Raw genomic sequence first — 27,444 nt, 5'->3', positions numbered from 1 at the left:
TAGATGTTTCACGGATCCTTCAAGTGCTCAAGAAATGTTTCCGGGCCGCTTGAGTGCTCTGGAACTGTGCCACATGTCTCTCAAGGGATCTCTAAATCTACCACGGATCGTTTAAGTGTTCTGGAACTGTGTCGTGGGTTACTTAGTGATCTTTGAGTGTGAAAGTGGTCTTTGAGGCCTACTTCAGTGATCTCAAAATGTGCCACGGGCCACTTAAATGATCTGGAATTGTGCCACGGTCATTTAAGCGATTTGTAAATCTGCCGCCTAGTTCATTTTTAGAAAATTAGGTTTGAGCGGGCAAGCCATATCAGACAACCTTCAGGGCCACATTTGGTCCGTGGGTCAAGGGTTCACCATATATGGCTCAAAGGGTAGGTCGCAATGAATTTCTTAGAGAAATTTTGAGTTCTCACCCTTCAAATAGCATTGAAATGAACAGAAATTGATTATAATAACACATATAAGGGTATTTTCTTTCGAAATTTTAATTTAAAAAAAAAATTTCATTAAAGAAATACATTTTTTTTCGTTTGGGGGAGGCGCACAACCCCACCCTCTCTAGCGTACGTTTCTGATCCCATCAATATACGTTAGGAGGTAGGGGGAAATGCTGACGAAATTTTGCTAACAAGTGGGGAGGGGGTCAGTGTTTTTCTGACTTTTGCTGACAAGGGTGGAGAGGGTCCAAAATGGCTTAAAATTTGCTGACGTAATACTTGAACGGCCCCTTATACACAAATGCATACGTGCATGTACATTTGCAAATTTAGACCTTTTTCGGTATTAAATATGCGCACAGATGCTAAGAATTACGAAGCTAATTAATATTGAAGAATTTCAGAATAAGTCCTACATATTTACTTCACATTTATCAACATTTTCAAACACAAGCAACATCACTGATCGACTCCATCATCCTAGATTTTCACTTGCGCAAAATTTCCAATCACCGGTAAATGTGAATAACAAAATTTATTAAACTTACAAAAATAATTGGTAACTATGCACAATAACCGGTGATTATGCATAATAACCGGGTTTATCAAATTTTCATATGTAGCGGTTCTATTTTAGTTGGGAATTATTGTGGTGGTAGGGTGTTGTTCCCCCTTTTTTTTGGAAGAAAAGTAGCGCCATCTGTTGCAAAACGGGGGAAATAACGTCATCAAGGGTGCGCGCAGGCGTACTCCTTTCTGTTTTCGAATCTGGTAACTCTACCTGTAAGGTTAAGTGCACACTGGAGCGATACAACCTGATACAACTTGACAAGGATCGGTTGAAAAACCTCAAGCGTTTGTCTTAACGCAAAAAGACGCAATTACATAAATATATATATATGCATATATTCCTTTTACTTCTTTTTTCATTGGAGTGCGGGAGGTGCACCTCAATCAACAAAAATAACAACTAATTCTTCGTAACCTGGAAACCGGGCCTTCTTCTTCGTAACCTTCGCAAGCTGGACGTATGACGTCGCTAACAACAGAGGACAACAACCACGACGACAAAACTGAGAATAAAAATTTTCAACGCCAGCTGATGCATTTCAATGCTTGCCTCAAACCATCAACACTCTGGCACGATGTTAAAAAATTATCATTATCCACCAACATGCGAGTTCAACTGCAAAATGACCCAGCACTGCTATCATTTTCACATCAGTTGATCAAACTTGGCAATGGAAGAATTCCCGTAGATCCAAGCACTGGACTGATTACGTTCCCAAATGGATTTTGCCAGTTGTTAAACACAGTTCAAGAACTTGCAGACAGTCTTCCCAAACATTCAACAAAATGACGGCTTCGTGAGAGAGTGAAAAAATCCTAAAAATTATTCCAGGAGACTCCATATCTTACAAATCGGTTGACACTGTCACAGACTCAGAGCAGACAGTTCTGTATCCTGCAGAATTTCTGAACTTCTTGGATATTCCGATTGTGCCACAACACAACTTGACCCTCGAAGTCGGAGCACCTATAATACTTTTAAGAAATTTGGAGACACCGACACTCTGCAATGGCACCAGACTCTGCGTGAAGAAATTTCATAATTACATAACTGAAGCAATGATTCTAACTGGATGTACCGTAGGAGAAGACGTCTTCATTCCACGTATCCCAATTATAACTGAAGAAATGCCATTCGCCTCCAAGAAATTACAGTTCCCGATTCGTTTAGCTTTTGCCATGACAATAAACAAAGCGCAAGGCCAGTCGTTAGCAGTGGCAGGTATCAACCTACTTGAACCCTGTTTTTCACACGGACAGCTTTACGTCGCGTGTTGGTAATCCCAAAAATTTGTACATCTACACACCAGATGGAAAAAGAAAAAATATTGTGTATTCACAAGCGATTGCCTCAAGTTTTTAATTAAATATTTAAAAATAAAAGTAATTTTTTCTTACTCGATGCAGAAATTTTTTTTTGATTAAGAAATAATTAATAAGCTATACATATATAAGTTTTTTATGGGGCGGGCAACGTCACCGGGTATCAGCTAGTATATATCTATTCTATAATATAAAATCACAAACAAACTCGAAAAGGGCCTGTTGCTAAGCAACCGAGTGACGGAAGTGGGTGAAATTTTTGAGTGACGGAAATCTGTTACGGAAGTGGGTTCGATTCATATATCGATATTCACATTCATATATCGTACATTCATATTCATATATTCATATATCGATATTGGGTCGATATTCACATATCGGGACCCATTTGACCCATCGGGACCATGTTATGTGCATGTACCAAGAGGCTCCTACAGCAGAGCCCTTAGGCTGGAATTTAGATTTCGAGCCCCCAAACCAGCTTTTCAGGGGCCCCTCTGTGATTAATTTATAGTGTGAAAAATCAAAAAGTGATAAGAATCGTTGTGGCCCCTGTCAGCCCTTCCTTTGTGGGGTGGGAGGTCCATGCCGAGAGGTGTATATATATGTATAATATACACACACAACAGCAGTGCTCCCAACACAGGGTCGGGGTACCCGGGGAAGATTTCACGTATAAGTAAAAAGTTTTCATTTCCAGGGGCCCTTGATGGATCTCATTGTTTTCTTGCTGCTTTAACGTTGAAAAATTTCGATAGCGGAAGCAAAAGATATATCCAGTCTGGGGCCCCCACCAAAAGTATGCGAATTGGTGTCCCGGGTTGACATGACTTTTCTGTTGTAGAATGCGGTTGGGGGGTCCTGGATTTTATTCGTTGGTAAAAACGAATACAAATGAAAATTGTTCATGGTACTCGCTCCGGGGGATGACCGACAAGCTTCCAAGTCGGGGGCCCCATGTTTACAGGTTTCATTTTGGGGGCCCTGGATTTTATTCGTTGGTAAAACGAATACAAATGGAAATTTTTCATGGCACTCGCTCCGGGGGATGACCGACAAGCTTCCAAGTCGGGGGTCCTATGTTTACAGGTTTCATTTTGGGGGCCCTGGATGAATCTCATTCTTTTCTGTTGTAGAATTTGCAACAGCCGAAGCCCGAGATAAAGCCAGTCTGGGGCCCCACCAAAAGTATGCGAATTGGTGTCCCGGGTAATTGGTTGGGGGCCCTGGATTTTATTCGTTGGTAAAACGAATACAAATGGAAATTTTTCATGGCACTCGCTCCGGGGGATGACTGACAAGCTTCCAAGTCGGGGGCCCCATGTTTACAGGTTTCATTTTGGGGGCCCTGGATTTTATTCGATGGTAAAACGAATACAAATGAAAATTTTTCATGGCACTCGCTCCGGGGGATGACCGACAAGCTTCCAAGTCGGGGGCCCTATGTTTACAGGTTTCATTTTGGGGGCCCTGGATTTTATTCGTTGGTAAAACGAATACAAATGAAAATTTTTCATGGCACTCGCTCCGGGGGATGACTGACAAGCTTCCAAGTCGGGGGCCCCATGTTTACAGGTTTCATTTTGGGGGTCCTGGATGAATCTCATTCTTTTCTGTTGTAGAATTTGCAACAGCCGAAGCCCGAGATAAAGCCAGTCTGGGGCCCCACCAAAAGTATGCGAATTGGTGTCCCGGGTAATTGGTTGGGGGCCCTGGATTTTATTCGTTGGTAAAACGAATACAAATGGAAATTTTTCATGGCACTCGCTCCGGGGGATGACCGACAAGCTTCCAAGTCGGGGGCCCTATGTTTACAGGTTTCATTTTGGGAGCCCTGGATTTTATTCGTTGGTAAAACGAATACAAATGAAAATTTTTCATGGCACTCGCTCCGGGGGATGACCGACAAGCTTCCAAGTCGGGGGCCCTATGTTTACAGGTTTCATTTTGGGGGCCCTGGATGAATCTCATTCTTTTCTGTTGTAGAATTTGCAACAGCCGAAGCACGAGATAAAGCCAGTCTGGGGCCCCACCAAAAGTATGCGAATTGGTGTCCCGGGTAATTGGTTGGGGGCCCTGGATTTTATTCGTTGGTAAAACGAATACAAATGGAAATTTTTCATGGCACTCGCTCCGGGGGATGACCGACAAGCTTCCAGGTCGGGGGCCCCATGTTTACAGGTTTCATTTTGGGGCCCTGGATTTTATTCGTTGGTAAAACGAATACAAATGAAAATTTTTCATGGCACTCGCTCCAGCGGATGACCGACAAGCTTCCAAGTCGGGGGCCCTATGTTTACAGGTTTCATTTTGGGGGCCCTGGATTTTATTCGTTGGTAAAACGAATACAAATGGAAATTTTTCATGGCACTCGCTCCGGGGGATGACCGACAAGCTTCCAAGTCGGGGGCCCATGTTTACAGGTTTCATTTTCGGGGCCCTGGATTTTATTCGTTGGTAAAACGAATACAAATGAAAATTTTTCATGGCACTCGCTCCGGGGGATGACCGACAAGCTTCCAAGTCGGGGGCCCTATGTTTACAGGTTTCATTTTGGGGGCCCTGGATGAATCTCATTCTTTTCTGTTGTAGAATTTGCAACAGCCGAAGCACGAGATAAAGCCAGTCTGGGGCCCCACCAAAAGTATGCGAATTGGTGTCCCGGGTAATTGTTTGGGGGGCCCTGGATTTTATTCGTTGGTAAAACGAATACAAATGAAAATTTTTCATGGCACTCGCTCCGGGGGATGACCGACAAGCTTCCAAGTCGGGGGCCCTATGTTTACAGGTTTCATTTTGGGGGCCCTGGATGAATCACATTCTTTTCTGTTGTAGAATTTGCAACAGCCGAAGCCCGAGATAAAGCCAGTCTGGGGCCCCACCAAAAGTATGCGAATTGGTGTCCCGGGTAATTGTTTGGGGGGCCCTGGATTTTATTCGTTGGTAAAACGAATACAAATGAAAATTTTTCATGGCACTCGCACCGGGGGATGACCGACAAGCTTCCAAGTCGGGGCCCCATGTTTACAGGTTTCATTTTGGGGCCCTGGATTTTATTCGTTGGTAAAACGAATACAAATGAAAATTTTTCATGGCACTCGCACCGGGGGATGACCGACAAGCTTCCAAGTCGGGGGGCCCCATGTTTACAGGTTTGATTTTGGGGGCCCTGGATGAATCTCATTCTTTTCTGTTGTAGAATTTGCCAATGCCGAAACCCGAGATATAGCCAGTCTGGGGCCCCACTAAAAATCTGTGTATTGTGTCCCCGCTACTGGATGTGGGGCCCTGGATTTTATTCGTTGTAAAATTGATAAAAATGAAAAATTCTCACAGGGGGGTGTCCGACAAGCTTGCAGGTCAGGGCTTCATGGAAATGTTGGCAGGTTGTAATTCGGTGCCCTGAATGTATCTCATTGATTTTTCTGGTTTAACATTGTAAAATTTGCAACACATCGGTAGCCCAAGATATATCCAGTGTGGGGCCCCACTGAAATTCAGCGAATTGAATCTGGGGACCCCCATGGGGAAGTTTTCTGGGGATACTTGATGAATCTCATTTGTTTTTTGTTGCTTTATTATTATTTTCATTAAAATTCGCTTCTTCAGTAGGCTGGTGCTTTCACACGTCCCTTTCCCCTTTTCCATAGCACGCTGATGAAGTGGGACGAAATAAACAAGATATGTCCGGGAGAGAAGTGGGGGGGGGGGGGTTGGCCGCCAAAGGTGGCAGGGGGGCAGAGCCCCCCTAGTATATACATAAAATTGATTTTCTGTGTGTGTGTTCTCTATACAAATCTACAATTTTAGATCGATCGTCACCAAATTTTGCATATATACCAAATGGGACCCAACTTGAACGATAGGCTACTTTAAAATTTCGTCAGAGCAGAGCAGCAAGTGCCCCAAATGGGCAAAAAACTGTCGGGCAACAATGGTTTTTGGACCTCAACAGTCACTTTCCGAACGTTTACTTTGGTTACCGTGGTTCCCTAGCAATGCGTTTAAGACGTGTATATGCCTTTGCAATGGTTTGTCATTTCTTCAGTGCTGTACGTATATGTACACTGCTCAAAACAAGTAGGGGAGCAAGCAAAAAAGTGAAGAAAACCGTGCGAGACAGCCACGTATTGGCATACAATGGATAGTACACGCGTATCAATGCGCAATACAGAAAAAAGACGCAAAAAAATTTGGAATTAAGCATTAATTCTTTGAAAATATGGAAAAAACATGAAAAGATGATTTAGGGCAACAATTTGGTTACATGTAAACGATAAAAAAAGTACTGTTTAGACATGATGCATGAGTTTTAATAGGACGTGTGGTCTCCTCGAACAGCTAAGACTGCTGCACACCTGTTTGCCATGGATGCGATGAGGTTATCGATCAGACTTTGGGGAATACTGTTCCACTCCTCAAGAAGTGCAATCTGCAAGTCTCGGACAGTAACAGGCGGCCTTGGTCGCGCAGCAATGCGTCGTCCGAGCATGTCCGATTGGATTCAGGTCAGGAGAGCACGCTGGCCATTCCACACGCTGTATTGTTTCAGCTTCAAGCATGTTCTCCACCAGACGAGCTCTATGCGGTCGGGCATTATCATCCTGGAAAACAAAGGAATCTCCAATGGCTCCAGCGTAAGGGATGACATGAGGTCGCAGTATCTCGTCTGCATACCTTCGGGCCGTCAAAGTGCCATTCCGAATGATATGCAGGTCCGTACGTCCGCCTATGCTGATTCCAGCCAATACCATCCAACCAGCTCGTCTGTATTGTGACCTTTCACGAACGAATGCGGGGTTATTTCGAGTGCCCCTGTCCCTCCATACCAGAACACGTCGGGTGTCACACTCCAGACTGAATCGGGACTCGTCCGTAAACAGCACTTGGCTCCAATCATGTTGCTCCCAATCTCGATGTTCAGCAGCCCATCTTCTTCGGGCCGCACGGTGGCGTGGGGTCAACGGAATGCAGACCATTGGCCCACGTGCATAGAGCCCTCCCTCATGAAGCCGATTACGTACTGTTTGGCTGGACACCCTTCCTCCTGTTGCCAAGAGCAACCGTCTTTGCAGCTGCGTAGCATTCTTTGTTCTGTTTCGACGGGCTGTTAACCGTATATACCGGTCATTAGTTGCTGTAGTGGCGCGTGGCCGACCTTGACCTTGTCGACGTCTAACATTTCCTGTTTCTTGGAATCGATTCCACAGCCTTGCAACAACACTTCTGGCGACTCCAACAGCGTCCGCGACACTACGTTGTGTTTGCCCGGATTCCAGTCTGCCTATAACACGCCATGAAATGGATTCCGGTAAATCACGTTGTTGAGACATCCTCAAGTCACCTTGTCTCAAAAAAAAAAAATACTGCGCAATCGAATTTCACAGTTACGGCAGTAAAACAGACGTTTCTGCAACATCCCGATTTCTGCCCTTATCTCCTTTTTCTGGTTTTTGACGTCATGAACTTTGATTTGCATATGAAGTTTTCTTCTTCCGTTTCCTGCTAGGCTTTAAATTATGGATGATTCATTTTATGTTACTTATCGGTATACATCTTTGCGTAATTTTGTTAAAACCATGTGCTCCCCTAATTGTTTTGAGCAATGTATAATAGTTTATGACTTTATAATGGTTTGCCACTTTATTCAATCCTCCCAGTAATGAGAGCATTTTGAATAGACACAATCATCAGCATCACTTTGAGGGTAAGGCAAAGGACGATCCTTCCCCCCCCCCATAGAAATCAGTGTTAAAATTGCCGATTTTAATGTAGGGATGCGGAAATTTGGTGGGGTTTTTTCTGTCGCATCAATAATTTTAAAAATTGTATTAAATACTCGATTTTTAAAATATTGAGTTCGCTTAGAGATATACGAAGCCCAGGAGATTAAATATGAAGTAATTAGCCGGACCTACTTTCGAGTTGGATATCCATGCAATAACATTGATTTCTACTTTTTATTTATATCCCCTCAAGCATGAAAATTAATGTCTCCATATTGTCTTTTAATATTCAACTGCATAAATTCATATAGTTTAGGTTGCTTTAAAATTAATTATGGGCCCCGTAAAAAGTACATCGAAAAAATTCCACAGCTTTAATTAAGCATTTTTTAAAGCAGAAACAGGCAGAGACGGGGATAACTTGAAGTTCAAAGGGGGTGTAATCGAAATACCTAGCACCAAAGAAAAAATATAAATTCATTTCTACGTTTCTTTAATTCTAGATTTGTTTCTTTCATGAGTCACGCAGGAAGTCGCCATATTGATGAACTTAGACACGATTTGTATGTCCCTCAAAGAAAGTGAGATATCACGTGATCCAAAAAAGCCTCATTGAAGAAACCCCGGGCAGCGCCGGGTATTATAGCTAGTATATATATAAAATTGATTTTCTGTCGGTGTGTGTGTAGGTTCTCTATACAAATCTACAATTTTAGATCGATCGTCGCCAAATTAAATTGTAACACAATTGACACGTTTAAAAAGAAATACGATAAACATGTTGGGGTAAATCGAGAAGCTATCCATTCTTAGAATAAGACAACCATAAGTATTCTTGATGATGGGCGTTGGATAATATTTTATCATGTGTGTATATATATATTGTTTATAATTTGTGTTAATTGCATTTTTAATTGGGTTGCTGTATTTTTGAAATATATGACATCCATATTTTTATGGGCATCTTTTTATCAGCCACCTCGTTGGGCATTTTGTCTATTGTGGCGTTGTATTTGTATTTGTAAATTTTGCATATATACCAAATGGGACCCGACTTAAACGACAGGCTACTTTAAAAGTTTGTCAGACTTGGGCAAATGCCCGAAATGAGCGAAAACTGTCGGGCAACAATGGTTTTTGGGCCTCAACAATCACTTTCCGAACGTTTACTTTGGTTACCGTGGTTCCCTAGCGATACGTTTCAGACGTATATATGCCTTTACAATGGTTTGTCATTTCTTCAACGCTGTCAGTATATGTATAATATTTATGCCTTCATAATGGTTAGCCACTTTTTCAATAGTCGTCAGAATCATCATCAGCATCACTTTGAGGGTAAGGCAAAGGATGATCCCCGTAGAAATCATTGTTAAAATTACCGATTTTACGGTAGAAAAGCGGGAATTTAGTGGGGTTTTCTTCACATCAATAATTTTAAAAATTGTATTGAGTTTTCTCGATTTTTGAAATATTGAGTTCGCTTAGAGATACGAAGCCCAGAAAATCAAATATGAAGTAATTTATTTTTGAGTTGGATATCTCCAGGCATTATGGAGATGGAGATGTTGGATATCTCCAACATTGATGTCAACTTTTTATTTAAATCTTCTCAAGCATGAAAATTAATGTCTCCGTATTGTCTTTTGATATTCAACTGCATCAATTCATGTGGGTTAGGATACTTTAAAATTAATTATGGGCCCGTAAAAAGTACATCGAAAAAATTCCACCAATTTTTGGAAGCTGAAATAGGCAGATGGATAACTTGAAGTTCGGGGGGGGGGGGGGAGATCGAAATACTTAGCGTCCCTTAAAAAAATTGAAATAAATTCATTTCTACGTTTCTTTAAATCTAGATTTGCTTATTTCATGAGTCGCGCAGGAAGTCGCCATATTGGTTAACTTAGACACGGTTTGCATGTACCTCAAAGACAGAGGGAGATATCACGTGATCCAAAAAGCTCAATAAAGAAAACCCGGGCAGCGCCGGGTATTATAGCTAGTTGAATAAATAAAATAAATAAATAAATAAAATAAAATTTTTCGCTTTAAAAAAATCTGTTTCTCCGTAGAATAACGTTTCGCTTCCGAATTCACATCAGTTCTTTCAATTTTCAAAAGTGTTTGCGAAAAGCTCCATCGAATCTTTTTTCTTATCTTCTCTTTCTCTTTTTTGTGATATTTGCGAAGTCAAATACATCGATACAGTCGATTTCGGTTATATCATTGTCTTACTCGCGTCAATGATGAAGTCAAACAAATTGATATACAACCAGTTAATTTTGATACGAAATGCATTTCTTGTGCAAATATTCGTTGTCTATAACTTGCCCCACTGAAGTTATTTGTTTCAGCTTCTGACGAAACGACTGGTTTCGTTTTTAATTGTGAATCGCGACATGAGTTTATATAGTTTTTAGAAATGACTTCAGCCGTGAAATTTTACGCTTGACTTTATAGTACAAATTATTTGTAGGATACCTACTTTATAGATTCGGTGTTTTTCCGTGAGTTGATCGAAGATGCTGTACATCGAGTTGAGCATCGAAACGACTTGCATCGGAGTTATGCGACTGCATATCTCGGTGAATGTGACAACGTCGCTAAATAGAATCGTGACGCTTTCGAAAAACTGAAAGGAAAAAATATAAATAAAATGATGCATATAATAAAACAAAGGCAAATAAGAATATATAAATGGCTGTATGTTGTTTTCTTTATAATAATATGCAATGAACGGAAAAACCAACTTAAGCACTCATCGTTTCGCTCGAATGGTACATAGTTAATTAAATAATACTAAACCCATGCAAAGAACTGAAGACAATGTGGAGAGAGAGAGAGAGATGAATTTGGGAAGAAAAATTCCACAGACCTCCGCGGAATTCTATGCTCCAAGAAAGGAAAGGATCAGTGCTTCTGTAGCATAGTGCTGTAATGCACTCGCCCGAATTGCAAGTGGATGGCGGTGAGATTCCCCGCAAAGGCCAGTAGAATTTACCTCCGAAATTAATCTCCGCATTTTATCTCCTACACGCACTACTTCAGGGATATCATGTCTCTATATTATACGGAGATGTCTTAAGCAGTTTAATCAACAGCTGCATACACTTGTATGATTCTTCGTTTTTTGCCTGAATTTTATGAACTGTTTTTCTTTATTTGTGGTACCTAAAGCTGGATTTGGCACAGGATCCATTATATAGATCGAATTAAAAATCATTTTCAATCGACCAATGATCTTGAAATCATAGCTTCAACATGATACTTACATAACATTGAAATTCAAGCATCTTCATCTCAAAATATGGAAGACAGATGACAGCACCGGCAAGAACAGGAAACAAGCACAACCCTGACGACATAAATACTTTAGGGGTACATACACTCAGAACACGCATTCTGGCATGAGCCGATTCGTTAGAAATTCCGCGGAGGAATGTGCACGAGGTGCGGTGCATGTACGGTTGAGTTAACAATAATTAGTAGTAATCTATCAATGAGATGAACGATCTTTTTCCTATTATGTCAAATTATTATGAACTTTTTGTTCTTATATTTTAAACTATTTATTTTCTTTTCCTTTGTGCTCTACCTTTCTCGTAAATTATAAACCACAGGTTTGGCACCCTATTCATAAATATACGAGTTCTAAAAAAGATTAAGTAAAAACTGTCATCACAAAATTTAAGATTTGTACTTGCAAAAATCAGTTACACAAAAAAAATATATACTAATTAATATTTCTCCCTTCTCCGGATCAGACGTCCCGTGTTGTCACATGGGTCGCACAACCCATTCATCCCCCCCCCCCCCCCAAAATCCTTCAAGTCTATCTCCGCTTGCGTGTAGGAAAAAAAAAGATTATGTAAAATAATTCAACGCGTACAAGCGTGTTTTTCTCTGTTAACATTATCGGAATCGGTTCTGATTTAAGTCAATGACCAAAGATGGCAGCACTTCGTGTTGAAATCACTCAGTTTTGCGGGGGGGGGGGGGGGGGGTTCTTGGGAATTGGACTTTCGAGCATGGAATGTTTTTTATTAAGAACAAAAAAAAACCATAAAACCAAATAAATCCATTTTATTCCAGTTGAGTCCAGTTCGAGCTCGGATTTCATATAATTAGGGAATGAGAAAAGTTGTCACACGAAATAACACACATTCCTAATTACAGAACGTAAAGAAATGCTAAAAAACACATGCATAAAAAATATACACAACCTAAACAAAAACGAATAAAAATTACGAATTAATGATCAAAAATTTTTTGATCCACCACACATTTTGGAACCACAACATTTGGAAATTGATGAAAGAAATTATTTTTTTTCTGAACAAATGAAAATTTAAATTACATTAATGAGAGAATTACAAATTTATTACTTAACGTGTGTCCAAGTTACACGACTATCGACATAACGTTCCTTCCGATATAATCAGTGCCGTAACTAGCCATTAATGTGCCCGTGCAAGAATTTGCATTTAGGCCCTTCTGGCCCATTCTTGGGCCTGTGCGGGTTGCACCTGCCTAGTTACGGCACTGGACATAATATCCCTGAAATAACTTGTGGCACCTCAGGCCACTATCAAAGCACTCCCAAGTTCCAATGATTACCGTTTGGGAATCAGTGGATTAAAATATTAAATATTCTCGTGCCAAATTAGCCCGTTTTCTTAGCAGAACTCTGAAATGTCGCGATACTCTGGTTGGGAATCACAATTTTAATTATATGTCAATATGATACTTACAGTAGCGCTCAAAAGTCTTTTGACAACCATAAAGGTATCCGTAAAATTTGTATTTAAAATTTTTCTATGAAATCTATCAAATCTATGAAATTTTTCTATGAAATCTATCAAATCTATGAAATTTTTCTATGAAATCTATCAAATCTATGAAATTTTTCTATGAAATCTATCAAATCTATGAAATTTTTCTATGAAATCTATCAAATCTATGAAATTTTTCTATGTGAAATCTCTATATGAAATCTATCCTATGAAACATAAACATTCATTACAAACTATTTTGAACAAAAAATTACGTATCTAAAACTTTTTAAATTCAGAGAAAATTAATTTACTTTCATGCTGGTCTATAAAAGTCTTTTGACACAAACATTAAAAAAACTACTAAATAATCAAATCCGTCATTCATTGGGCACCATAACAAAGCAAAATAAGTCAACACTTTGTTGGAAGCAGTTCAGACTTGAAATGATACAAAACTACTTACCTTGTTTTGATATGGACTCAATGAGTGTGTCCCATGACCATTGGATTTCTTTTAGTCTTTTTACGCACAATTGAGAAACCATCGAATTCAGTTAATTCCTGTATCTGACTTATCTATTGAACTCGATCCATTAATGCTTGGTGGTATTTAAGTTATAGCTCTGAGTTCATTACTCCCAACACTCTCATTTTGTTGCCTTTGAAGTGATTTCTAACAAATTTTGAGCTATATTTACGGTCATTGTCGTGCTGGAATATCGGTAAGAGCGACATGTGTCACGTCATAAAGGACGACACGTGGTTATGAAATGCATTTTTATAACGAAACCTGTCCCTTGTGTTGGGTTTTTTCAGCAGGATTCAAGGGCTGGCACCGTTAGCAGAGAAACATCCCCACTTTAACCTTCGTGTTTGGTAGTCACAACCCATAATACCTTAATAATTACCTTATAACTACCTATGATACCTCATATTTGTATTATATGGTACCCCATTTGTGCCTTGGATTGTTTCTCTTGTCAATAGGAAGATTGGCAAAATTCTCTCTCTCCATTGCCCTTCAGTAATTAAGTATAATAACGTTTTCTTTCTTTTTTTTATTTGGAAGAAAACCAAACAAGACCAGCTAACGTTTTTTCAAGCGATACACTCACATACAGTACGTGTTTTGAATTAACTTCTCTCCCAGTGGACATTTTGAGGATCTCTCTCAGCTTGCATTTAGATTGTTTAATGTATCCTATCTGTTGTCTTCTTTGGTCGTATTGGACGAAAATGATTTTTTCCCGACATTATATTAAACATGGTTTCACAAACGTGTGAACTGTCTTGAAATACAAAAATCACTTGCTACTTCAGCTTGACTTCACAGCTTCCTTGAAGCCTTAATTACACTTTTCCGAAAAAATCCACCGAATATTTTTTATGTTTCAGAGTTATGTGTTCTGCATAATTCTACTAAAAATTTATATCAAATAAGAATTATTTCCATATTTGATTTGTTTTTGTCAAAACACTTTCGATCCGTACAAAAACAAAAATTAGACAAAAGCTCACTAATCCCAGACAAACAGATTTCAGCTACAGGTGTCGATAAATATCTTCCTTCTGCTTACATATGTCCATGTCCATGCAAATGAGTTGGTGCTACAAACAGTATTGCATTTGTCAAAAGACTTTTATGAGCGCTGCTGCATTACTTAACCCGAAATTTCTTATTGTTCTAAGTTTGTAAATTAACTTATTTTTTGTATTTAAAACTAAATATGTTCCAATACATAACATAATTATGTTCCAATACATAACATAATTATGTTCCAATACATAACATAATTATGTTCCATATACATAACATTTTTGGCCACTGACCATAATTAAAATATTTTTGAATCAATTATAATAACATGAACTTGTACAGATAAATTTTGTAATTGGTTATGTATGTTAGCCTAGAGCAGTTCTATTTTAGCATTACAAGTAAAAAAAGGGGGCATTTCTACAAACGTCAAATTACGTGTGTAATGTGTATTTTGGACTGTATAGTTGGTACTCTATAAATTTTTGTATCAGCATGTATCAGAAGCCACTAGGGGTACTGCTATTTTGGATTTAGTTCTCACCAGTTCCGAGGATCTTGTTGAACATGTTTCGGTGGGGGACGAGTTTCATTTCAGTGATCATCATGTTGTCAGTTTTCTCTGTAAGTTTTCTTCGGGTAAGGTTGATAATAAAGACCGGTTCCTTGTTTTCGGAGAACTAACTTTGATGTTTCGCTAGAAAGGTTATCGAAAGTTTTCAAAGACCGGTTGGAATCAGTTCGGGTGGTAAGTCAATGGGAAGAATTTAGTACGAAGCTATCTTCTGTTTTACACGACTTCATTCCCTTCATTCGAAAAAAGCGTGTTTGTACATCATGTTTCCTATGGTTTCAAGGATAGCGTGCGTAACCTTTATCTTGAAAAGAAAAGAACATTCAGAGAGTATAAAAGTGAACGAGGGACTGTATATTGTTTACTGATAAAACAGAAGGGTGTTGAAGAAAGCGATAAGGGATAGCAAAAAGGAAGTTGAATCTAGGTGGGCAGATAACATTGGCTCGGGCGACATTCGATCGGGTCCAATATGGTCAACTCTTGAAGCGTTTTTACACGAAATTGGGATTGGGGGCAACTTGCTGAAGTGGATAGAATCGTCGTTAAGAGTCACAACGGGTTATGGTGAACGGGGAACTTTCTGATTGGACAGGCGTCACTAGTGGAGTTCCTCAAGGAAGTGACCTTGGCCTCCATACTGTTTTCAGTTCCCCCATATGAGAAAAAATGTGGGGTAAATGTGTAAACGCAAACCTAAAATTTTATATTTACGTTCTGTTCGTACAATTGGTGTTGAGAAACCTCCAACTTATCTCAAAATGTCCTTAAAACAGAAAGTTTTATAGGGTGCTACAAATTGAGCAAACGACTTGAAACTCAGCTTCACAAACAATACGCGTAAACATGTGACGAGGTTTCAATGGCGCCCCATATCGATTGCGCCCGACTTCGGAACGACCCTTGTCACCCGATTCACCCAATACTGTAAGAAACATCGGCTGTATTTCCGTAATTGGGTCCCCCGCCAACTTGGCGAATTCTCTGCAACAAGTTTGGCGAGTTTCATATTACCCATAATTCCTCAAGAATTATAGCTATGGTAACCCTAATAAAACATGGAGCCATGATATTCACTAAATTATTAATTTTTGATGACGCCACACACTGAAACTAACTTTAATTGTTACATATACTTACCTTTCATCAATTTTATGATAAATAATCATTCATTGAAGTGAGAAATTTAAATTAAAAGTAAGTGATTTAATCTGGCTATATATTCTTTCTCCGGGGCGCCATGTATGTTTTTTTTTATTGAAATCTGGAATTCGGACGCCCTTGACCATTGATTAATATGAATAACATTAATTTATAACAAAAACAACATTTATTATTATTTAATGAAATAAATATTCTAAAAAAAAACATTGTAAAGGTCATTAATAACTGTATCTATACCTATATCTTTAAGTACAAATAATATTGCATGCTCTGACACCTATAGGCCGTACTTCGTATGGCGCACGAAAAGGGTCGCACCGATCCGTAACGGATTTTTACAGATTATTTTCCGTTCGTCGGGTTTTATTCTTATAGAATTACAGATCTCTTGGTGCGGTTGGAACAAAGTCAATATTTACCCAGGGTGACCGAGCGTAGCGAGCGGGAAGCAGACATATCCGTTACTTGTTGGTCGATTTTGTTGCTACAGGTTTCTTGCTACAGGGGTTTAGGTTACAAGGCTACACTATAGGTATCATGGTCATTTTATGGTCACTCCCAGCAAGAAAATCGACCAACAGGTGCCACGGATATATCCGCTTCCCGCTCCCTACGCTCTTTCCCTCGCCGCAGCAGGCAGTGGCGACCAGCCCTTCGGGCGTGGGGGTCGCGGGGCACAGCTCCTTCGCTACGCTTGGTCACCCTGGGTAAATTATGTTGTTCCAACCACACCTAGAAATCTGTAATTCAATAAGCATAAAACCCAACAAATGAAAGTACCGACAGTCCAATGAACCGGCTGCGGGTAATACTATACATAAAAATAATACTTATTATTTTAATATCATTTAGTATTATTATATTAATTTGTATTTCTTATTATTAGTATAAATTGTTAATTACAATTAATTGTTAATAATAATACTTATTAATAAATCAATATAAATTATTATTAGTCCGACACTTATTAGAATAAATCAATTTCAATTCATTAGTTCTCATTTAATTTTAAAATCGACGACTTTTCCTGCATTTTCGTGACGTCACATGGAGTTATTCTGACACAGATACCACATATAAACAAGTATCGCACATTGGCGAGAAAAAATTTCGTCAAGTTGGCGGAGGACCCGATTACGGAAATATAGCCGAAATATTGAATGTGTTATTTTGGTCTGTGTATACGCTTTTACAATTACCCCTGTGTATCCATTTACCCCAATCAACACTACTCGATTTCATAATTTCACAGATGAAGCTTGAGAGCACTGGCGAGGTGTTACCTGGCATGTTTCTACGGCTGGTTCGCCTTTCCGGAGCCTGTCGGCAACTTGCTTCGGAATCATTTGGTAGAGAAGTTCATCCGTCCTCCTCATCTCTATATCGAGCTTCCGCATAGAATCTTCCAGTTGCCTGCTCTTTTGTAACTCCTAATGTCAAAATGATATAATAAGCACGTTTTGTCTATGATTAATTACACAAAGATTAATTTTTCCTTAAAAAAAAAGGTCAACAAAGCATGTAAAAAAAATGCAACTTTCTATCTGCAAAAATTATCAATAGTGAGACAGGACTATAACGTAGAAAAAGGATTGGGATTTCCTACCTGTCAGTAACGGAAATTCAAAGTGCAATCAAAGTGCCCTCGAGCACAGACACACGATACATTCGAAATCCCAAAAACGCTGTTGAAATAAAAAGCTAAGTGTTTAAGTTTTGAGTTTAAGACATGATGAAAAAGTATGTTGTGACGTATATCTAACGGCATGTGGTGTCTTCCCCAGTATATATAATTTGTATATTTTCTCCATGTGGCAACACTACAGAAATCATCAAGTCAAGGCCGCCCGGCTCTACGCTGTTTGTGTTTTCATTTGTCCGTCTCATCCACATGGAGGTATATATATATATATAGATGTGGGAGGTAATGGGGCCTCTACACCCGAGTGGAAGAGTACCAGCCCTTACCAATTTACATACTTCTGAAAATCACAGTACTAGATCTTATTAGCAGAGTAGCATCTTGTAGATATTAACAGCGTCTTGGGGGACACTCCATGGAAGTGATTTTTCTGGAGACCCACCTCGCTGTAACTACCTTTTTTCAAATTTATCATGTTACTTGCACTCGAAAAATGCAACCAAGTCTCATTATCATAGGAGCAGAGCCACCCTTACTACACGCGGGGCCTGGTGCAACAAAAAATTGTGGAGCCAAGTGCTTCTCAACAATTTTGGGACATCAAACATGTTTAGGACCCCCTTTGCCCGATTTTATGTATTTTGTGGGGATAATTTTTCCAAAGCGAATGAAAATTCAGAATTAACAAAAGAAATACTTCCAGAATTGATTAAAATTTAGAATTGATGGAAGAAAAAAATCTAGAATTGATGAAAATTGGAAGGAATAATTCCAGAATTAACAAAAATTCAAAACCAATGGAAATAGAACTTCCAAAAGTGATGAAAGGAACAATTCCAGAATTGATAAAAATTCAGTACTACCGGGGAGGAGAGGGGGGGGGGGATTCCTTAATTCAAGAAAACTAAGAATTAATGAAATTAGTAATTCCGCAATTGATGAAAATTAAGAATAAATGCAAGAAATAATTTAAGACTTGGTGAAAGCCCCCAATAATTTACCGTAAGTGCGGGGTCCGGTGCAACCGCACCTGTCGCACACACCTAAAAGCGGTTCTGCATAGACCGTCTTTGCACTTGAGGCTCCGAGCTATGCCCGAGTAGTCCCATGCTTTAAATGCGCATCACCATGGCTCCACTTTCTGCAGCAGAGGGCCCTTTAGGCTAGGGTCTTTGGTGAAGCCCCCAGGCCAAACTTTTCACAGGCCTCTCTGTAATAAATTTATAGCGTGAAAAAATAATAATCGTTCCGGGCCCCTGGGCTGGAGATCTTCAGCCCTGCCCTTGTGGAGGGCCATGACCCTCATTCCTATAAATCGAGGCCGTAGGGGCGCCGGACCAGAGGGCGCAAATTTCCCTTTCAAAATCTCCTTCAACATTACAAAGGGTTGTGCCAAAATGCTTCCTTGCCCCGACTGACCAAGCATCTAGTTTCGGCCCCAAAAATAAACATTACCCTGGCGGGCCTATTCGTGAAAGAAAGCCCTAACTACATGCACAGTGCTTACATGGGGAGGCCGATATTGCCACAGCCCCGGAGACCCCCCCCCCACCCCATGATGAATCTATTATAAAAGAAATTAAAAAATATATACAATATAAAAAATATAAGCAAAACAATGAAAAAAAATGAATTTAATTTAAAAAAACCTGAATAATTAAAAATTTTCAATTAATTCTGGCCCCTGTTTAACCTGGTCCCTGGTGGCCCATACCATTGTACATTGAATTAAGCTGTTGTGAATCTGGATTCAGAGTTGGCCCGTGAGCTTTGTGTAAAGTTTTTCTTTTTCCCGAAATGCTTGATAGGTTGAAGACCTCCCGGACAGTTGAAATTTCTTTTCATATCAAAGTAAAATTTACTTTATCAAACAGCGCAATTCGCCGATTCAGTTCAATATATTCTCGATTCCTTTTGAAAATATCAAACTAATTATAATGGAAAAAGTAATTCGGCAATGTAAACGCGTATAGGCAGCTTATAAGTTGCTATAGCAACGGATAGCGTCCATTCAGCACAAACAAGCGGAATAGGGTTGCCGGAAGGCAGGACATCACGTGACCTTTTGTCATCTCCACCTGCATGGTCTCATCTACGCACGTGTCTCTGCTCTCCTCTAAATCTTGTTTCATTTTACTTCGCTAATATTGTAAATAAATAATTGTTATAATTACTCAATCAAACTTATCGTATGTTATAGTTATAGCTTAAAACCAGCTATCTTAGCTATAGGCATTTTAATTACTATTTCTTTTCTGGGAGGTTGTTCATTATCAAAGTTTTCAGAGTCGTTTTGGTGGCCTGTGAAGTTGTACATATAGCCGGCCACAACACACTGCACTCAACTGACTACAACTGTTTTCATGTTTTTGTGCATGGCAAGCATTTTTAGCTTGGCTTGAAAGACGACCCAGATAAAAATTATTTCCTGCATTACTATCCGCCGGTGTGAATTTCATTCACAAATAATGAAATTTTAAGTAATAGAAGACTTATTGGTCATCTGTCTGCAGAAGAAATGATATTCCTACTTTTGTCTATACACGCCATCTATAAATCTTTGAAAAAATTATTCTCACAAAATGAATTTTCGCAAAGATATTTATTTCTATTTCAACCTCAGAAAATATCTATGAAGCAGCAGCATATAATCAACTTTTTTTAATGCATAATCCATGGGGGTGTGTACACCATACGTAGGAAGATAAGGTAGTTGCGCAATGATCCTCAATTTATGATAAAGAGTGGGACCTCGTTCATACGTCATTCAGTTATACGAATTTCACGTTTGTACGACGTTGGCTTCGGTCGGAATTGGTTCCTATGCATTTCAATGTTAAAATAATTCATTTATTTGACGTTTTCACTTCGACCAAACTCGTAATCTTTTGAGAAAACGTCATTTACATCCATCAAATGCGCATGATTTTTGTATCCAGTGAAAACGCGTTGCTGCAACAGTTCTTCATGCATAATGCCACCGCAAAAGCCATAAATTTTAGGGTGATCGCTGATATATTATAGAAAAATAGCCAGCGTCTGATGTCCATTTAAAGCGGACTCTTAAGGAATTTGTTAATCGCTTGTTTCTAAGAATGCACAGACGCAGCGAGCCCCAAAGAAACGAGTTCCAATTGTTTGGCAGCCATGTCCTTTCCCAATTTTTTTCTCCAAATGTTTTCCAAATTCCCAGAGGGAAAGGAAATCCATTGAAAGCATTTGGAGGGTACAGGTCTGCGGATAAGACACGCATACACAGAAAAAGGTTTCATGAATATATATATTTATATATATAGAAAAATGTACATTATGAAAAAAATATTTTTGTCGAAACTCACCAATATCAGCGCCGTAGGCGGCTGTAATATTCAGTGTAGCAAAAAAACATTGTAAAAGTTCTATATTTTAAATCAAATACTGCAAGCAAATTAAGTGAACTGGAAAGATATAGCAAAAATATGAAAATTCGAAAAGAAATGAAAAATTCAAATAGGAATTCAAAAATGAAAAAGTTATAGCCAATTTGTAGGGCTCTCATCAGGAGGGAACTCCCTGACATTGGCTTAACACAGAACGTTTCTGAGAGCATTTGGCCTCCATATCCTAAATATATGCTCGATCCCCCGACGTTCTGCTGAAGTGCCATTGAATTCAAAAATCAAAATAGAAGCAAAACAAATGTGTTTTTTGTCAAGTTGAAAAAAAGCAAAGTATCAGTCAAATATAAATATATAAAAAAGATGCAGAAGGGGGTGCAAGTACATACCACGTGTTAGTCCTACGTGTGGTGTGACGGATTGTGTTGAAAGTGAACAGTTACAGTTATTAGTGTGAGGAGGAAGTAAGTCTAAGGTAGTAAGATTATTTAAGGTGTAAGTTTCTTATCCTCGACGAAATTATTATTATGAAATTTCGCGATTATTGAAAAATGTTTTTATGTCTTTTTAGTATGTAGAATAAGAAACTTCTACAAGAAATCAAGCAACTCAAAGAGAAATTTATAATTTCGGTTGTGGATAAAGCTGCACACAATTTTGCTATTATACAAATACAAATACAAATACAACGCCACAACAGGCTTTTTTCAAACTATGAGTGAAGTGTTATGATTGAATGATTTATCGTTGTAGGACTGTTGCTCTCTGTGGCGAGACTTTTTAACGGGGAGATCGGCTCGCATTTGCGCCTTGAAGTTGGGAACCACAGAAAACCAACTTCAGCTGACCACACCAACTTCAGCCGACCACCAAATTGATTATTTGCATTAGATTAAAAGATTATTTGCAAAGTGTTTTATAAAGCATTACTTATCAACGAGTATTCTCTTAACAATACATACACTTCAATTGACAAACCTATCAAAGAAATCAATAAAAGAAACTTGCCAAATTTCAAAAAATTCAAAATTGCAAATGATAATCTTAAATTTCTATATCTATTTGCTACTGTTTGATAGGTTTTCTCAGCCACCTCATTGGGCATTTTGCCTGTTGTGGCGTTGTATTTGTATTTGTACTATCAAATTTGACAAAAATCCAATTAAATTCAGATTTGTGACATGCAACACAAATAGCTACAATCATAAAATTGGTTTTAAATTCTTCAAATTGCTTCATAATATTCTTAAAGAAATTGACAACAGCAAATCCGGCATTATCATCAATAATAATGTCAAAGTTTTGGAACTTCTCAAAACAGATAAAATTAAATCCATTGAGAATTTTTATTTTGAAAATCTTTTCACTCTAGCATTTCTCATAATGAGATTCTTAACATCTGTGAATTTCGCTACAACAACTATGAACATTGCATAAAGATGGAAAAACACGAATGGTTGAATATTGTAAAATTTTGTATTTTTGAGAACTATTTATTTAATGGTCTTTGTTTGTATAAACAAACCACACAGGGATTCCTATAGGGACTTGTTTTTCAAGTGCTTTTGCAAATATTTTCTTGCATTACTTTGAGAACAAAAATTTAATTCCTGTTAATATTTCTGGTTTCAGATACATTGACGGTTTAAAGAATCTTCAACTAGAACAACTTTCACGAAATCAGCCAACAAGTCTATCCTAGCACATTAAATCCTAAAAAAAACTAATCACAACAATAATCAAGCTGATTTCCTTGACTTGAAAACAAACATTGCTAACAATATGGCCTTAACTGGTATCCACATGACAAAAGAAAAGACTTTAATTCCAAAGTTAATTTTCTAACGAATCACAATTCAAATATCAGCACAAAAGTTTTCAAAAATATTGTGTTTTCTCAATTTTCTCGCATCAAACATATCTGTAATAATGCCAACGATTTTCAAAATGCATTAAATAATCTTACACCTTAGACTTACTTCCCCTCACACTAATAACTATAACTGTTCACTTTGAACACAACCCGCCACACCACACGTAGGACTAACACATGGTATGTACTTGCACCCCTTCTGCATCTTTTTTATATATTTATATATTGACTGATACTTTGCTTTTTTTTAACTTGACAAAAAACATTTGTTTTGCTTCTATTTTGATTTTTGAATTCAATGGCACTTCAGCAGAACGTCGGGGGATCGAGCATATATTTAGGCTATGGAGGCCAAATGCTCTCAGAAACGTTCTGTGTTAAGCCAATGTCAGGGTGTCCCCTCCTGATGAGAGCCCTACAAATTGGCTATAACTTTTTCATTTTTGAATTCCTATTTGAATTTTTCATTTTTTTTCGAATTTTCATATTTTTGCTACATCTTTCCAGTTCACTTAATTTGTTTGCAGTATTTCATTTAAAATATAGAACTTTTACAATATATATATATATATATATATATATATATTGTTGCGAATGGTAGGAATTTGAAAAGGCTGGGGGGGGGGGGTGAACGCAAGCAAGGTAATCTCATAATCTCATGGGATGAGATTGTTGGAATGGGAGAGCGAGATTCTATCAACTCGGACAGTAGAACTGGAAATGGGAAGACTTACGTTTGGAAGGCTGCTGTAGTTTTAGCAGGACTTCGAGTTGATTTAAATATAAAGGCGTTTCTTTGTTCCCAAATCATCGTTTCTTTGAGTTTTTACCCATCTTCAAGTCCCCGGCGAAGAACGCGAGAGATCCGCGTGACGGGATAATCCAAAGCCGCTTGAAAGGTCTCTTAATGCAGCCTTGGGATAATCTGGTGAAAAGAACCAACGAGAACCGGTATCATAATTCGTAAGTGCACCGTTATTCCGCGATTGCACAATTTTTTTGGTAATTTTTTCCACACGCCCAATCACGTTGCTTCATCCTCTACGATAATTCGCGTAACTCTACGATATGTTCTTTTCCATATCGGATCATCGAACAGCGCGGTGCAAACGAGGTAGATAATTTCCACCGCTGTTTCGCACATTTCAAAAATGTGCAATTGGTTTTTTTTCAAAATTTCAAATGCAATATAACCGATTTAATTTTCTAAACCAACAAATTTATGCACTGAGAGCACAAACTGAAATATAAAAACAGCTAAAGGTGCGGATCTCTCTCTCTCTCACGAAAATCTTTCCAAATTTTAGTAAAATATTTTTCCAATTTATCAATGAATTTTTGACAGCAAATCGACTATAAATAAACAGCAAAATTATAGTATAAAAAAATATATTATGCACGTTAATAGTCGTAATATTTAATAAAATATTTGAAAATCGAAACTTCGGAAGAGAAAAGTTACATTTTTTAGAACATTATTGGTCTTTATTTTTTGTACATGCTTTTGTTACATTTAATGTCGGCAAAATATATTGTAAAATGAATTGCATCAACAAAAAAAATCAAATGGCTCAAATCATTTTCGGGTGAGAAGTAGAAAAGAAATACGGGTATCATTCTCAATTCGAACCTGAGTCGTCAGGTTCACAGTCTGATGCGCTACAACCTACCCCAATTCAGTTGGTCCTAAATTCGCTCACTACAAAAGCACATACTTAATGAAGAGCAAATTTCGCCTTTGAAATGTATCGACACCATCACTCGCTGCCATTAACCACCGAATTTTGATTTTTCGCTTACGCGAATTAAAATGAAGAATGTTTGTTTGACTTACAGCGTGTTAATCTTGTCAGAATACATTCCAGTAATTATGCATAAAGAAGCCACCTTGTGACCGACAGACCATACGATATTACTGAAATAGGAATCATCGTAAACCAAGAAGAGACGTGATTGGCTGAAATCGTGTAATCGCGGTATAGCTGTGCCTTTGCGAAATTAGCGACCCCGGTGCACGGCAGCGTATAAACAAATGCTACTTTTCTTGCAACATTATAGAAATTTCGCTCATCGTGATTGGTCAAGTTAGTGATGAGCCATTACGTCACTCATAGTGAAATACTTGGCAAAATTCAAATTTGGCGAAGTTTTTTTTTTTTTTTTTTTTCTCTATCGTTTTATTTTCACTCGTGATTTCAGGCGGTTCTTTCGATTCCTCAAACTTCATTGTTTTAATTTATTAATTTCAGGAAGGCTTAAATTATATTATTTAATTTAATTATATTTAGAGATACTTAAATTTTGCAAAAAAAAGTTTTAAAATCAGAAATTTCGCATTTATTCGCAATAACGGATTCCGAATTGAAAAATTTCACATCCGTTCACAAAAAGGAAAAAACTCTCGAATAAATAAAACATAGCTCAAATCAATCATCATCGGCTTCAATCTCATCGAAGTGAAAAACTCTCCAGCCATCTTTATTTTCAGCACCGTCATATTTTCGCTTTTAATGTCGAGCGACTTCCACCGATGGCTTCTTGGTAAATGGCTACACGTGATCCATAATGCTACCCCATTGCTGAGCCTACGTGTCCCCCTAAAATATGCGCCGGAACGGGTCCGCGTTCTTGAATCTTGTCGCTACCATGATAGTTCCTGGGCATGCACTCCTCCGACTTGCTTCTGCTATCGGTTGTACTGCGATGGTTTCTCCGACTTTCTTACGTTTGAATTCACAGATTTTGGCGGTGTCGAAATGCTCAGTCACGTCATTCACCAGCTCTGTCTGCCTTTTGTATTTGTCCTCAGGCAGAGATGACATCCTGTCCTCTTTTTCAATACTCGCACTCACGCCCTCCTAACTTCGCTCTATCACAGGAAACTTGTGCTTTTCCCTTTCAGCGGAGAAGGACAATCCCTTATCTTCGATGTCGGAGGCCTCGCAAAGTAATCCATATACATTTGGTGGAATATTACACTGTTCTCGAATTTTATCTGTTACCCAGTGAGAATTTTGACAAGTTTACAGAAATAGAGAATCCAAGCTCCAAGAGAATACAGGAGCTGGATAAGGAAATTCAAGAGCCAACTTCTTCCGCGGACGTTCACCAGGTACTGAAAGCCATAGCTGACATAAACCGGAACAATATCTATATGTGCATATTTTTTCAATTTTTGTTAGTATAAAATGTTTTTTGAAGGTTAGTAACTCGAAATTTCTCTGAAAGGGATTGCCTATTTCCTTCCCTCCGCAAAAGAAGGTCGGTTCTGCGTACGTTCCTGATCAAGGATTTTCTCACTTTTTAACATTTTTACTTTACAGTTTAATACACTTAGTATACTTGGTATACATTTTTTGCAGGCGATTGAAAAGCAAATGGTTGAACAAATCAAAAACTAGAGGGGTTTTTGAAACAATTTAACAAGTGTTTATTTATCCAAAAGAACGAATGTTGTTTGGAGGTACTATTTCTGTGGGGAGAGGCGGAAAATACAGCATTTTTCCTTCGGTGGTTGAACCGGGAACGTGGTTTTGTTGTTCGCACGAGAAAAAGAAAAAAGCAATCGATCCCAAAAAAGGGAGAGGCCGATATACGATAAGGGAAGGACATTACATATAATGGAATGGAGATTCGCTACACACAAAAGAGCGAGACCAAGGAAATTGGATTCGTTGGCGAGGGATAAGAAATCGCGGATATTCGAGAAAAAGCAACTTTTCTTTCTTTCTTTTACGCAATGATCGAGAAATGTTTTATGACGACTTCATTGATCTTCCTCGGGATTAATGACACTCACTAATTTTGATCATCAAGTGTTAGGCCCCTTTCACACGGAGCGGATGCGGATGCGGAAGCGGGTCCGCATACCCTTTCACACGAGCACTGAAGATGCGGGTGTTTCGCCCGCATCTTTAGGTTGAAATTCGTGCATAAAAACTATTTTTTCGCAATTTTTGTAACTGTTTTTCTCCTTCACCCCTGATTCAGTGCCCATATGCAGCCTAGAGGTATTCTTTGGTGGTTTAGTCTAGAGCCACATAGAATATGGGAATAAAGATATCTTCATTCCGATCCTCACAAGTAGTCGGAGAAAATGTCTTAAAATATTTTCAAAAGATTTTGAAAACAAATCTGTCTTTCCGGAAAAATATGAAAGAAAAATTCCAAAAACATCCAATGTTCGAAAAATCCAATCCAAAAACATCCGAAACTAATATGTTCCTAAAAAAAAAATTCAGGAGATATCAAAGAATTTGCAAGTAGAAAAAAAGGGGAGGGGTGGGGACGTTCAAAATGTCGGTGCTTAGAAATATTCACATCACAATTCTGTCTTAGGCCGGGATTACAGTATAAAAGTTTTATAAAAGTTAGTTTATAAAACTTGAAAAATGCAACCGATAGGCCGATCAGTTAAGTTCGCTCGAATGTAACAGATGTGTT

General features: G+C 38.4%; 1 protein-coding gene across 1 annotated transcript in view; it reads right to left on the bottom strand.

Annotated features, from left to right (window-relative positions):
- LOC149086564 (soluble guanylate cyclase 88E-like) overlaps positions 1-27,444 on the bottom strand; it is a 101,056-nt gene that overhangs the window by 27,329 nt on the left and 46,283 nt on the right. The window contains exons 7-8 of the mRNA XM_089230921.1: positions 17,393-17,539; positions 10,545-10,691 (exon numbers count right to left, since the gene is read on the bottom strand). Coding sequence (XP_089087047.1) covers positions 10,545-10,691; positions 17,393-17,539 — 294 coding nt within the window. The remainder of the gene's footprint in view (positions 1-10,544; positions 10,692-17,392; positions 17,540-27,444) is intronic.

The sequence above is a fragment of the Pholcus phalangioides genome, unplaced genomic scaffold (genome assembly GCF_987345545.1).
Source record: "Pholcus phalangioides strain wild (caught in Gottingen) unplaced genomic scaffold, Ppha-v1.0 ptg000004l_1, whole genome shotgun sequence".
NCBI lineage: Eukaryota > Metazoa > Arthropoda > Arachnida > Araneae > Pholcidae > Pholcus > Pholcus phalangioides.
The sequence above is the reverse complement of the archived record's forward strand: the minus strand, read 5'-3'. Positions and strand labels throughout refer to the sequence as shown.